At 44.9% G+C, this 12,132-nt stretch overlaps 1 protein-coding gene across 3 annotated transcripts in view; it reads right to left on the bottom strand.

Annotated features, from left to right (window-relative positions):
- Nucleotides 1–6,859: 6,859 nt before the first annotated feature.
- Nucleotides 6,860–12,132, bottom strand: part of SOCS5 (suppressor of cytokine signaling 5) — a 79,380-nt gene continuing 74,107 nt past the window's right edge. For all 3 annotated transcript variants that reach the window (XM_045285826.1, XM_045285827.1, XM_045285825.1), the window contains exon 2: nt 6,860–11,388. In XM_045285826.1, coding sequence (XP_045141761.1) covers nt 9,766–11,376 — 1,611 coding nt within the window. In that variant the 5' untranslated portion in view covers nt 11,377–11,388 and the 3' untranslated portion in view covers nt 6,860–9,765. The remainder of the gene's footprint in view (nt 11,389–12,132) is intronic.

The raw sequence follows: 12,132 nt of genomic DNA, 5'->3' as shown, positions 1-12,132 counted from the left end.
TATGAAGATTCATTTATTCTTTCAGCAATTACTGACAGTCCACTGTGAACCAAACACCAGGTTGGGCATGAGGGGCGCTGCTCAGCCCTGAATGGTACCGATCCCTACTCTCACAGTAACAGGTGGCAACACTTACGTGTCCAACAGGGAGTGACCAACAGAACAAAGGCAGACGTGGGAGGGAACTTCCCTAGAAACCTCAATCACGCATGGTGCCATGTTGGTCTTCAAGAACCCAGGGGGCAGTTGGTAAGAGTGTGGGTTCCCGATAGGATGACACAGTTGTGACCATTCGTTTCAATGATCCAAGACAACAACAGGCCCGATAGGTGACTATCGCCCCACCAAACCTCCCCATCTCCATCCCCATCCAGGACTCAGAGACAAGTGTATGAAACAGAAGGGTCCATTTGGAGAAAGGAGATTAATGACAACTTTCTTTCTATAAGGATTGGCACATTTCTATAAAACATTAAAAGCATGAGTTTAGTTGAAATTAACTACACTTCCATTGATTCCAAGAATAAATTATTTCACCTTATGGAAAACCAAAGCCTTTATTAGCATTAAGATAAAAACCAGAACAGAAACATTCCTTGCTATTTGAAGGCACTATGATGGTGTAGTACACACTGCCAGCCAAGATCGGTGCTCTCAATACACCAGCTGCTCTGCAGGAGGCAGATGCGGCCGTCTGCTCTCATCAAGACGTAGTCTCGGGACGGGACGCACAGGGGCAGCTCTACCCCGCCCTCTCGGGTCAAAGGGAGTCTGAATCCACTCACCGACAGTGAGTTAATTGACCCGTTTCTAGTAATGCTCTGAGCAAGAAATGTCCCAGGTTTCTCCCTTCCCTGGGAACGTAGTGTTTGAATGCTCTGACCATGTCCTTCGATGGAATGCCACTCTAAACCAACGGTGGATGGATGTGTGAAGTAACCCTTCTGCAGGGAAGGGACAGACCTCAAGTTTGGTGAGCTCCAGATCCCAGCCCCACATTTCCACGAATGAAGTCACATGCGCCATGAATGTAAGGACAAAGAGAGTCCTATTTATTCAGCGCTTAGCCTGTGTTAGGCACTGCACGATGAGTATTATACTTAACATCTCCATCTCAGTCAGACAGGCAGGCAGGCAGATAAGGATGACAGACCACGCCCTAGAACATGGAAGGAACTTACAGGGGAACTAGCTGAGCTGCGACAACCCAGGGAGTCTGACAACCGCTCTCAGCTGTGAAGTAAACTTGTCTCCGGAAGAACCATGTGACACAGAGAAGTTCTCTCTTAGATTAAAATGTACTTTCAATAATTTTTCTCTGCCTTCTATTAATTCATAAAAATAACGAATGTTTCAAAATCCTCCTAAGTTGTGAGATTTAACACTTTAATTGGTGCCTTTATCTATCCTTGCTACCCTGATTATCTAAGATGCTAATAAAAGAGCATGACTGTGTTTTGTTTTTGTATTTGCAATACTGTGTTGGAACTTCTCAGAAACTACCCAGAGTTTTGAAAAGGCACATATGCCTAGAAGATATTCTAGTACATAAAGCAGTCAAATGGTGCGAGAGTTAAGTGGGGAAACAGACGAAAGGGAAACCTGGCTCTGTGGAGACACGCCAGTCTCGTTTGCGCTCTCAGGGGCTTGCATTCTGGATATCAGGTACAGAAAACACCATCTGTCATTTTCATAGGAAATCCGTTCCAAATCAACCTTTTAAAGTTTCAGATATCACATAGTTCTTATTTTCCCACTGGTGGTGTAGTGGTTGTGGGTTCAGCTGCTAACCCCGAGGCTGGCAGTTTGAAACTAGCTCTGCAGGAGACAGATGGGGATTTCTACTCTCAGAGGGCTCGTCTCTGACCTTCACAGGAGCAGCTCGACCCGGTCCTATGGGGTGGCCATGCGTCAGCCTCGGCAGCATTTCAGTTTGGTTTGGGTTTTCCAAATACCCAGGTGCACTTTGAACATCTACAACAGTCCATTTCCAGTGCAAGTCCTTCCAGAGGAGCAATTTTAGACTTGGTGGACAGCCGTGGAATGTTGAAGGAAGAAAGCTCAGCTAGCCATCTCCTGTTTTACAACGATCTTCTCTGAAAAGGGCCCAACAAATGTTGGCGAGAAGGAATGAAGTCAGAACTGGAGAAGAGATCCAGGGGAAGAAAAACAGCGGCTATAAATATGCGCCCCAATCCTGGCCCGGATTCCTTTTTTCCAAAGAACTAAGAGTCTTCAAATAGGGCCTCTGAAGATCAGGGCGGGTTATTAAAGGCAGGGCTTGTGAGACGAGAGAGCACAGGAACCTCTAGGAGCTCGCATGGGCACCGAGAACAAACCCGCCAGACGCTCTTCATAGAACAAGACAGCAAGAGGGAGATTATGAAAATAGACAGGGCAATCTCGACTTCAGAAAGGCATGCAATGTGGTTCTGATATTGTTGTCAAATGGAAAAAACCAAAAGCATTCGCAATTCATTTGTTTACACAAACATGAAGTGCTTACTCTGTGCTAAGCACTGTGCCAGGCACTGAGAATAAAAGAAGTGGGCTCTATGCTCAGAATTTTTCAAAAGGAAAGGTCAAGACCTCAAAACATTTTGTGAGTATTCCTAATATAGACTAAGGCAAAATCTTAGGCAGGGTAGAGGACAACATGGGGGTGGAGCGATCCTTACATGATCAGGTCTCTCTGAGGAAGTGGCAAGAACCCCAAACCAAACTCACTGCCATCAAGTTGATTCTGACTCATAGCGACCCCATAGGGCAGGGTAGAGCTGCCCGTGAATTCACATGACGGGAGCAAAAAGCCTCCTTTCTCCTCCAAGTGGCTGCTGGTGTCATACTGCTGGGCTGGCAGTTAGCAGCCCAATGTGTAACCACTCTACCACCAGGGAGAGCATAGCTCTCAAGGAAAAGCATCCTTCTCACTCGGAGCCACAAGTAGGGCGAATTTGAGGGAGAAGGGATAGCACGTGCAAGGGGCCCTGAGTGGGATGGAAGGGAGGGACGGAGGAGCTTAGAGCCCACGTGCGAGGAGCGCAGTGAGCTGGGACAGGGTGTGCTAAAGCTGGAAGGCGGTGCAGGGGTACTTGCCAAACAACAAATTGGGTCACATAAATTAAGGAGAGTTACATGACTCAGAATCAACTTGATGGCAGTGAGTGATCGGCTTACATATTTTAATGTTTAAGGATCTATTTCTATCGAGGACTTAGAATCTATTGCCTCTTTAGGTGGCAAGAGGGTTGGGGGGTCAAAAAACAAAACAGGAACTGGGCCGATACTTGAAAATCAAAGAAAGAGTATAGTGGCCAAGAAGTTTTTCAACTCTGGGCTCCAGCCCATATTTGAAATCTGTAATTTAGACACTGTCTCTGTGACCTCTTAAGGCAGGTAGCAGGCAAGCAGAGAATCACAGGTTTGCCGACAGGATGTGCCTGCTGCGTCAGGATGTGCACGATCTGCCTGCCGAGCCAGGACACCATTCTGTCCCTGTCCCCCCCGGAGCACTTTAGGCCCCTCACCTGGCCTCATGTGGACTTTGTTCATTGTGACACAAAAGCATGTGGGGTCTCTAATCACTCGTTGAAGGATGAGAAACTGAGCATAGCACAGACATCTTCAATCTTCTAGTTCTGGGGTCACCCTGAGAAGAAAAATGACTGAAAAGGTTGAGAATACTTTAAAGCTAAATTTACAAATGTGTATCGTGTACAGTGCTGGAACTATTGTCAGTGCCATTACTAGCCACCCATCTCAGTTACATCTCGATGCACCTACAAAATACTTTTAACACTAGGCGACAAAGCCATATTCTGCATCAATTAAAATGTTTTTTTCTTCAGAAAGGATGAGAAACACTACAAATATAAAAGGACTCATTCTTCTGAAAATTGAATTAAATTGGGTTATGTGCATCATTCTATGGGTTTCAAGAGAGAATTTTAAGTTTGAAAAATTACAAGCCATGGGATTCTAGTTAGTGTGTTCAGAAAATCCCTAGGAGGCGGCAGCAATCCTGCAACTCAGGAAACTCGGTGATTGCACACTGTAACCCGGAGCTGGAGAAAGCACCCACCCTAATAGCGCTTTTGAGGTGACCTTTCAATGGCTCCCTTAGATCTTACTTTGCCACCTTTCTCGTAGCATTTTCATTTTCCAAGTAAAGTTGGTTTTTGATGTTGATTAGACTTGACTTTTGTATCATCTCTATGCCAAATATGGCCCGGAATGGTGAAGAGTAATTTTAGTTCTTATTCAAATTTTGGGGGTTGATTTGGGGGGCAATAAGCCTTTAAAAAAAATGTACTGCCACGTTTAGTTTTAACACAGGAGACACGGGCTTTGCTTACAGCAGAGACCACGTATGACCCTAGAAGATTCCCACGTTTTAAGTAAATCTCCGCCCCCCACACTGCTCTTTTGTAGTCTCCCTCGCATGCGCTCCTCTAGCAGGTCTAGGAACTCATCCCCGACTGAGGCCCATTCCAGTCTCTCGTGGTTAAACTCCGTCCGACTGCTGCTGGGTACTTTAATTCTTCCTTGAGAATGCTGATAAACTCTCCACTGTGTAGCACACACAAGTGTTCGGATCAAGGGGTCCCTCCCTTACCCTGTGCCTCTGCAGGTGCTACTTGCCCATCCCACCAGCGACCACCAAAATCAGTCTTCAGCCTTTCTGTAGTGAGACAAATCCAAGACACCTCCCCTCCCCACTGCCCCTTATCCTTCTTGCAGCCACCTTTCATTCTTACTTGCTCTCCCGTCACATCATCTTTCTCAGCATCATACCCTTACATACTTGCCTGTTTTTTCACATCTGCGGGTGCACATTTTTGCTTCAAGAAACCCTCAGTGACCGAGCCTTTTCAATCTGTTACTCTAAACCTTCTAGAAGGGACCTGAGGCCTACAACTCTATTATTTCATAAGGTTTGACTTACATGTTTTAACTGCACAGAATAGAAGGGTGTATAGCAAATGTTGCCATTACCTCTGGAAGATTACAGTACGGGAGTTGAGGGGCTGGTGAATGTAAAGTCATTGGTACAGACTCTTGAGTACTTTGTAAACGTTCTAGAATAAACCCGTATTACTTTTATAAAAAATTTATACTAAAAAGATGCAGGAGAAAGTTTAACGTTCAAACTCAAGAATAATGTCAAATTCTGTGCAAAGTTGATGATTGCAGTAATTTAAAACATTTTAAAAGACAAGTTCGTTCTACTGAAGAAATCTAATGACAGAGAACCTGGAACTGATGATTAACTAAGGGTCATCTTAATTCACCCAAGTCCGTCAGCCTGTGTAAAACCCAGAGTTGGTGGAGCTTGTCTTTGTTTTAAATGTCGTTCACATAACGAAGTTTCTCGGTGGGCTTTTTAGCGTCTACTCCCTACCTGCTCAGAAATGTAAAGCAGACAGACCTGGCCAGGCTTCCTTTCTCTAGTTCCTCACTCAGCTGCTAACCCAACAACTGGCAGTTTGAGCCCACCCAACAGGTCATCCGACTGCATCAAAGTTATACCCAAGATGACCCCACAGGGCAGAGTTTTGTCACAAGGAGTCACTACGAATGGCAATCGACTGAAGAGCACCCACAAGGAACCCTGAACTCAACATTCACTCTACGCACATTTGCAACTTTGTTTCACCCCCAACCTCAGCTCCCCTCCTTGGTCAGGCCCCAAACTAGTTTCATCTTTGAGTTCTCTTTCACGGAACCCATCACTAAATCCTGCCTGCTTTTCCACCAAATTCCGTTCTCCCTAAAACGACCACCCTGGTCGGGTCCCTGCACTCTCTCCCCGGGACAACTGCAAGCCTCTTTCACGTCGACCACATCAGGAGGTTTGCTGCTGCTATGAGCTTGCTTTTGGCTGCGCAGGAAGCTGAAGCAGACCTTGCCATGCTCTTGCTTAGGGTCCTCCAATGGACCTTCCCCTACCCTCACGGGACTCCAGTCTGACTGGCATTTTCCCTCAGCATACCAGCTCATTCCTGCCTTAGGGCTTTTACTTTTATTAATAATACATAGGATGTTCTCTTCTTGAGTCTCGGGAGGAACTCGCTCATCAAAAGCCACGCCTTAATGACCCTGCAAAACAATGTCCCTTCTTCTATCGTCAAACCCTCTGTTGACATTTCATTTGTATTTCGTTGTCTCATCCACTAGAATGTGATGCACTTCAGAAGGCAGTGGCTTTGTTAACTCGTGGTACCACCGCCACCGCCACCTAAAACAGCGACTGGCACACGGGTCGTCTCAGTACGTGGTGAAGAGCTGGAGTTGGAATATTCTGTTGCTTTCCAGACAGAAGGTTCTTCCAGCTGGTCCGCCCGCGCAAAACCAACACAAAACTAACGGAACCTGTGACCAGAAAGGTTCTGTTCCGTATCAGCTATGATAAAAACATACCAGCTTTGTCTCATGAGCATGTACTTTTATCCGCCAAACAGTACTGTCCCTCTCATACTTTTCATAGCTTTTTCCCCTATGAAAACTCGCTACCCTAAGACCTGGTTCAATAAAATGTATTAATATTTGTTTAGTGCCCGGGGAGCAAAGGAAGCTTTGGGGAGAAAATGAAGAGTAACCAGACAAAAAAGCCAAATAGAGCGCCATTCCTCAAGTCTGAGTTTGATCAAAACGAAACTTACAGTTCAAATATCAGCTTTTGTCTGGGCTCAAGCCGTTGTAAACTTTCACAGAGGCAGATCAATTTGTGAAGCATCAGAATTTAGGTTCAATTTTGGCTAAGAAAGGTAGCTGTTATGTTTTCTTCAAAAGGGTTAAACATTTTTTTAAACTGTTTTTAGTGAGGAAACAACAAAAACTAACTGACAAGTGCTTTCTCTTTGTAAAGTGACTGTATTACAAGCAAGACTGTAACAGTAGGACTATAATTCAGTGCAGATAATCAAAGTTCAATGGTACAAGAATATTCCTCAGGTATGTCGCAGAATAAGGCCTCTAAATGGTTTTTAAATCAGAAGGGAATATTATTCTCTCTAAAGTGATATTAATAATATCATGTTATGGGGTGGTATCACTTTATCACAGGGGGTGGGGTCAAGCAGGGGCAAATCATTAATGAAACGAGAATGCATATGAATTAAAGGAGCCTTCCTTGGCTCAAATACCCCACAATGAAAATGTATCAAATCTCCAAAGAATTTCCTAATTCATATGAAAATACACTTTAAAAAGACCATAAAAAACACAAGTTTAGTTGACAGGCTACAATGAGGACTCAGAAAAAGACACAGTGGATATAGACTTGGGTGCAATTTCATGCTGGTGATTTTTCTTTTTTAAAATTTAAGCCACTAATATTTTAAGAAAATTTAAAACCAAAAATTGCATATTAATATTACACACATTAAAACGTAAGTGACTTCGCAGTATACATGCTTACATAAACTCAAAATATTTACACATTTAAAACAATTTCCACTTAGCATATGAAAGTTCTGAAATACATAAAAGCATTAATACTTTCTATAAAACTACAATTAGAACATCAACTTGTTACAAGCATATAAAACATCAAGTGCCTTCTTGGAGTTTCAAGTTACCTCTTTAACAACAATCCTGCTTGTACAGAGTCCTTCTCCAGTAACCACTATGGGTGCTTATATTTCTTTCAAGAGGTTTACATTCCAGGTACATTCTAAGCTCAAGAAAATGAAGCAAACAGTTACGCAACATAATTCTGCCAGAACAATTTAATTGCACGTAATGCTAAAGTAGATTTGGATGAAGTTCTCAAATACACTTTGGTATACAGTCCGCAGGACTCCTGTTAGATTCAGAGGAATCACAAGTCCCTTCAATCCCCATTCTGCTTTGAAACGGACAAGTCTTTGGTTAAAGTTCTACGTTGTGAGCATATATGATCAATTAAAATGGTCCCCAAACCACCAGTGGTGCTGATGTATTTATTATTCAGTTCGCAACGTCACTAACCTGTTTCCGGGCATGGTGGGAGGCTATCATACTTGCTTCCTATAACATGCCATTGCTAGTTTCAATCTGTCACTTGTAAGCAGAGAGATCATTAGCTTTATGTCAATATCATGGTTTATTTCCTCTGTCAACATCTACACTGTCAGTTGTACTTTGCAGTAACTCTAGATACTGTTCTACAGGACATGTGGATACGACTGGAAAGCTGTAGAGACATTCAGTGAGGAGTTAGCATACTCTGACACAGTCAGTATTGGGCTGTAGTTTAACTCTAGGAGGGTATCAGGTGATACTTATTCAAAAACCCCAAATCATTCCGTTTACAAGAGAAATTTTTGCCAATGTATAAAACAGCAGATGTACAAGAACACCAAACATACTTTATTAGCACAGAAAAGCAGCCATAACAAGGCACAGCAAGCAGAAACTTACAGTAGCAGTCAAGGGTAGTGTTGCATACCAATAGACTTGTCTTTCGAGTCACCTCGGCTGAGAGCCACGGGAAGGGGGAAAGAAAGCTCTGCAGCAGCAGGTAAGGCAGCAAGGGCGCACTCACCGGTGGTGCAGCGCACACGGACAGAGAGACACGGGGATGGGTGGAGGGCCACTACTGGAGTGCAAAATTGCTCGGCCAGAACTGCAAAGTCAGTTCAATATGAAGAAGCAAACACTAGTTTGATATTACTTCCAAAAGCGCTCACTCAAGCCGTGTTGCATACGCTTCTGCGTGACAAAAAGGTGCTAAGTAGAGTTATTTACAGATACAACAGTTGGACAGTACCTTTTAAAATTTGTAACTTAGTTTCCAGATTTTCCATTAAAAATGAACTGCACGGAAATTCTAGAAATTATATTTAAGCACTTCAACTAGGAGAGTTTACAACAGAGGGATAAATACTGCCATCGGAATAATGAATGAGAATCCAACAATAATCTCAACATCATCAACCACTGCAGTGATCAGCTGACTCGTCTGGGCCCCTTCTTGTCTCACTGTGGTTCCCGGACGCCGGGCGGGCACAGGGAAAGACCCTGTCAACTTACAGACGCACACACGGGAGCTACACACAGCAGCTATTCCAAAGGATGCCTGCTATAAGTTCAAGCATTCATGTGAAACATTAATACTTAGGGCCTTTAAATAAAATTCTAATACTACCTCTGATAAGTCTGAAATTTTAAGAACTACTAGTTAGAAAACCTGGTTTATTTAACAGTACCCTTTGCAGAAAAGAAAAGGAGACTATAAGCTATATCAACATCTAAGTGAACTGCACTATGCCCTTGTGGCCAGGAAATTGCTCCCCTCCCCCGCCCCAAAAGGAAGGCAGTCTTTATTTTTTGGACTTCCAAAGCTTGATTGACAGTAACTACAAACATCACTACTTTTGGAAGTTTATAGAAAAATTATTAGAAAAAATAATAGTTTCAAACATTAGTCACACTGTTGAAATACCATCCATTATTAATAATTTGATCTTCAGTAAGAAATAGAATTCTTCATAGCAAATGCCCCAGAGTTGTTTCACTCAATTATGATGTAGCCATTAAAAACTAAACCTCTAGCTAAATAGGTAAAACGTTTCTGTAGGCCTGGCCGCACACCTGTCCCTCCCTCTCTGTTGTTTCCATAGGCACCACGTGCATCTGAGTCACCAGCAGGTTGCACCTGACGGATAGGCCAGCACTGAGCTTACACTCCGTACTGAGCAGTCCTCCGCACACCTAAAGATGCTGTGCTCGCTCGAGCTGTCCTGCGTGACGTACACGGACGCCCAACTAGGGCAGGCACGCTTACTTCGCCTTGACTGGTTCTCGCTCTAACCAGCGAACCCTAACTTTCTGCTTATAGTGATACTCTTTTAAAAAATCCTGTAACATGGACGGCAAAGGGAGCCCATCGATGCCATCATATGTCGTGCATCTGCAGATGACGGCACGGCAGATATATTGCAGGCTAAAGGGAAAAGTCCTGTTTAGGGAGATAGTCAGCAAGGGTTCAAAAAACATGCAAGAACTGGGATCTTTATAATGTTCCAAAAGTCCCGTGACGGTGGAGGAATGGAACACACACGGGTCGTGGGCATCGAAGCTGAAGTTGTGGTTCCACTGTTCAATGCGGGCGTGCAGGGATCTGTTGTAGCGGCGGAAGCTCACAGAGAAGAGGTAGTCCTCCTGCGCAGAGTCCCTGAGCAAAAACGTGCCTTCCGGTTTCCCTTCCAGAAGGGCTTCTGCTTCATACCGGTCCATCACCCCCCAGTAACAGGGATTCCCTGTAATCTGCAGTAAGTCTGGCACGAGGCAGTGGATGTAATCAATCTGCGTGTGCACTTTCCAAGCTCCCTGTCTGCTAACGTGGGCATGGCTGTCTCCAGACACCTGCCGTTGCTTCTGTCTCCGGGACTGCAAACACAGCGTGGTGCTGTCCTCCTCAGAGTCACAGTTAGCTTGTGGAACGGCAGAACTGTCCCCACTGGCTTCGGTCATTCCAGGAGCTAATTTTGGTCCCAGTTTATATAACGGATTAACCTGTGCAGTAGCTTCAAATGTATGTATTTGTGCATTGGGAGGGGGGTCGACCCCCTCTTCAATACTGAGCCGTCTTCTCTCTCTAAGCCTGTCTTCTTCGTCCTCTGTAGAAACCAAAGATGGGTCAAATGTATCGAAAAACGTTGAATGTGGGCTGACCGGCGCCGTATGCTGTTTAATCAAATGCCATTTTTGAGCTAAATCTGAGCCAGCCGGGAAAGGGCATTTCTCCAGCATTAATTCTGAAAGATGAATTTTTCTTTTGTTTGAAAACAGGGGTTTGGACTGCTTGCTGTACGTTCTGATGGGAAAGCACAGCCCAACAGTGTCCTGCAGCCTCTGTCTCAGCGAGCGGCCTCCCGCGCTCCTGCTGGAAACACTGTCCATGTCGTGCACAGAGCTGACGCCGTGGCGCCTCTCGCGCCGTGGAAGTCCACTTCGAGTTCTACCACACTTTTTGTCAGTCTCTAATGAACTCTGAGTCTTGGTAGAACAGGAATGCTTTTTCTTCCCACCCCAAGGAGCGTGTCGAGAGTAGGAGTCCCTTCTTGCAAGTCTGGTGCCTGGGGCGGTCACACACGAATCGTTGTCCTTTTCGATGCTTATTTCGACAATCTGAGGGATTTCTGCGGCACAATTTTGGCTTCTCCTTGAACTCTTTGCCGGGCTGAACCCCCGCTGTAAGGCACCGTTTTCTCTCAAGGGGCTGCTTTGCTGCTGAGGTGCGGAGTCTCCTATGCTGCTGGTCGGCTCTGTGACACACAGGCATCTGTTGGCGCTCATGTCCACATTTTCGCTGCGGCTTCCTCCCTCAGGACCAAAGAGATTCTGACATCTGTATTTGAAGTTATTCCACATTTTCCCCACTTTATCCATTGATTATAAGGCCTAAAGACAAAATTTTAAAAGGAAAAAGAATTAATGTGATATGTGGAAGAGAAAAGGCACCCCAACCCCCGCTTACAATGAAGAATCTGACCCTGTTGAGGAATTCGTCCTCCCCTCCCCCTAAAGTGATGAGGCAGACCACCTTCTGTCTGGAAACACAGGCCACCTTTGGAGACAGTACAGGTTCGGTTCCTGATCACCAGAGTAAAGCTGGTATTACACTAAAGACACCAACTTTGTGTCTTCCTGATGTACTACCCTATATATTGTAGTCTTTCAAGTGTGCAAGTGCTTAAGGAAAAAGTGTGAAATATTCTAAGAATGGCCACAAGGTCAGCACATGATGTTGGGGAAAAAATGGCACCAAAAGACTTGCTTGGTGCAGGGTTGCCTCCAGCCTGGGCAAAGCCCAATGAAACCAGGCCCGCGTGCTGTGGGGAGTTGGCACGACATCATCGCTCCAGCTCGTCCCCACATTCCATTTCCTTTCAGACAGGAAGCGCCGGCAAAGGAATGAGCCTTCTCACGTAAACTTTGGTTTCCATTTCCCGTAAATCAACCTATCTGCACGCTCACATTGGTTTCTGCCTCCTCAATGCGATGGACTGACACAGTAGTTACAACGATGGGCTAGAACCACCACTGTGAGGATGGGTAGGACCAGGCAGTGTTTCCTTTGCTGTTCATGGGCTCATTCTGAGTCAGAGTCAGCTCAATGGGGGCTAACAACAACAACTGTGCCAA

Source organism: Echinops telfairi, unplaced genomic scaffold (genome assembly GCF_000313985.2).
Source record: "Echinops telfairi isolate 266 unplaced genomic scaffold, ASM31398v2 ScPeMD7_7475;HRSCAF=8513, whole genome shotgun sequence".
Taxonomy (NCBI): domain Eukaryota; kingdom Metazoa; phylum Chordata; class Mammalia; order Afrosoricida; family Tenrecidae; genus Echinops; species Echinops telfairi.
This window is presented reverse-complemented; position numbering and strand designations above follow the sequence as displayed.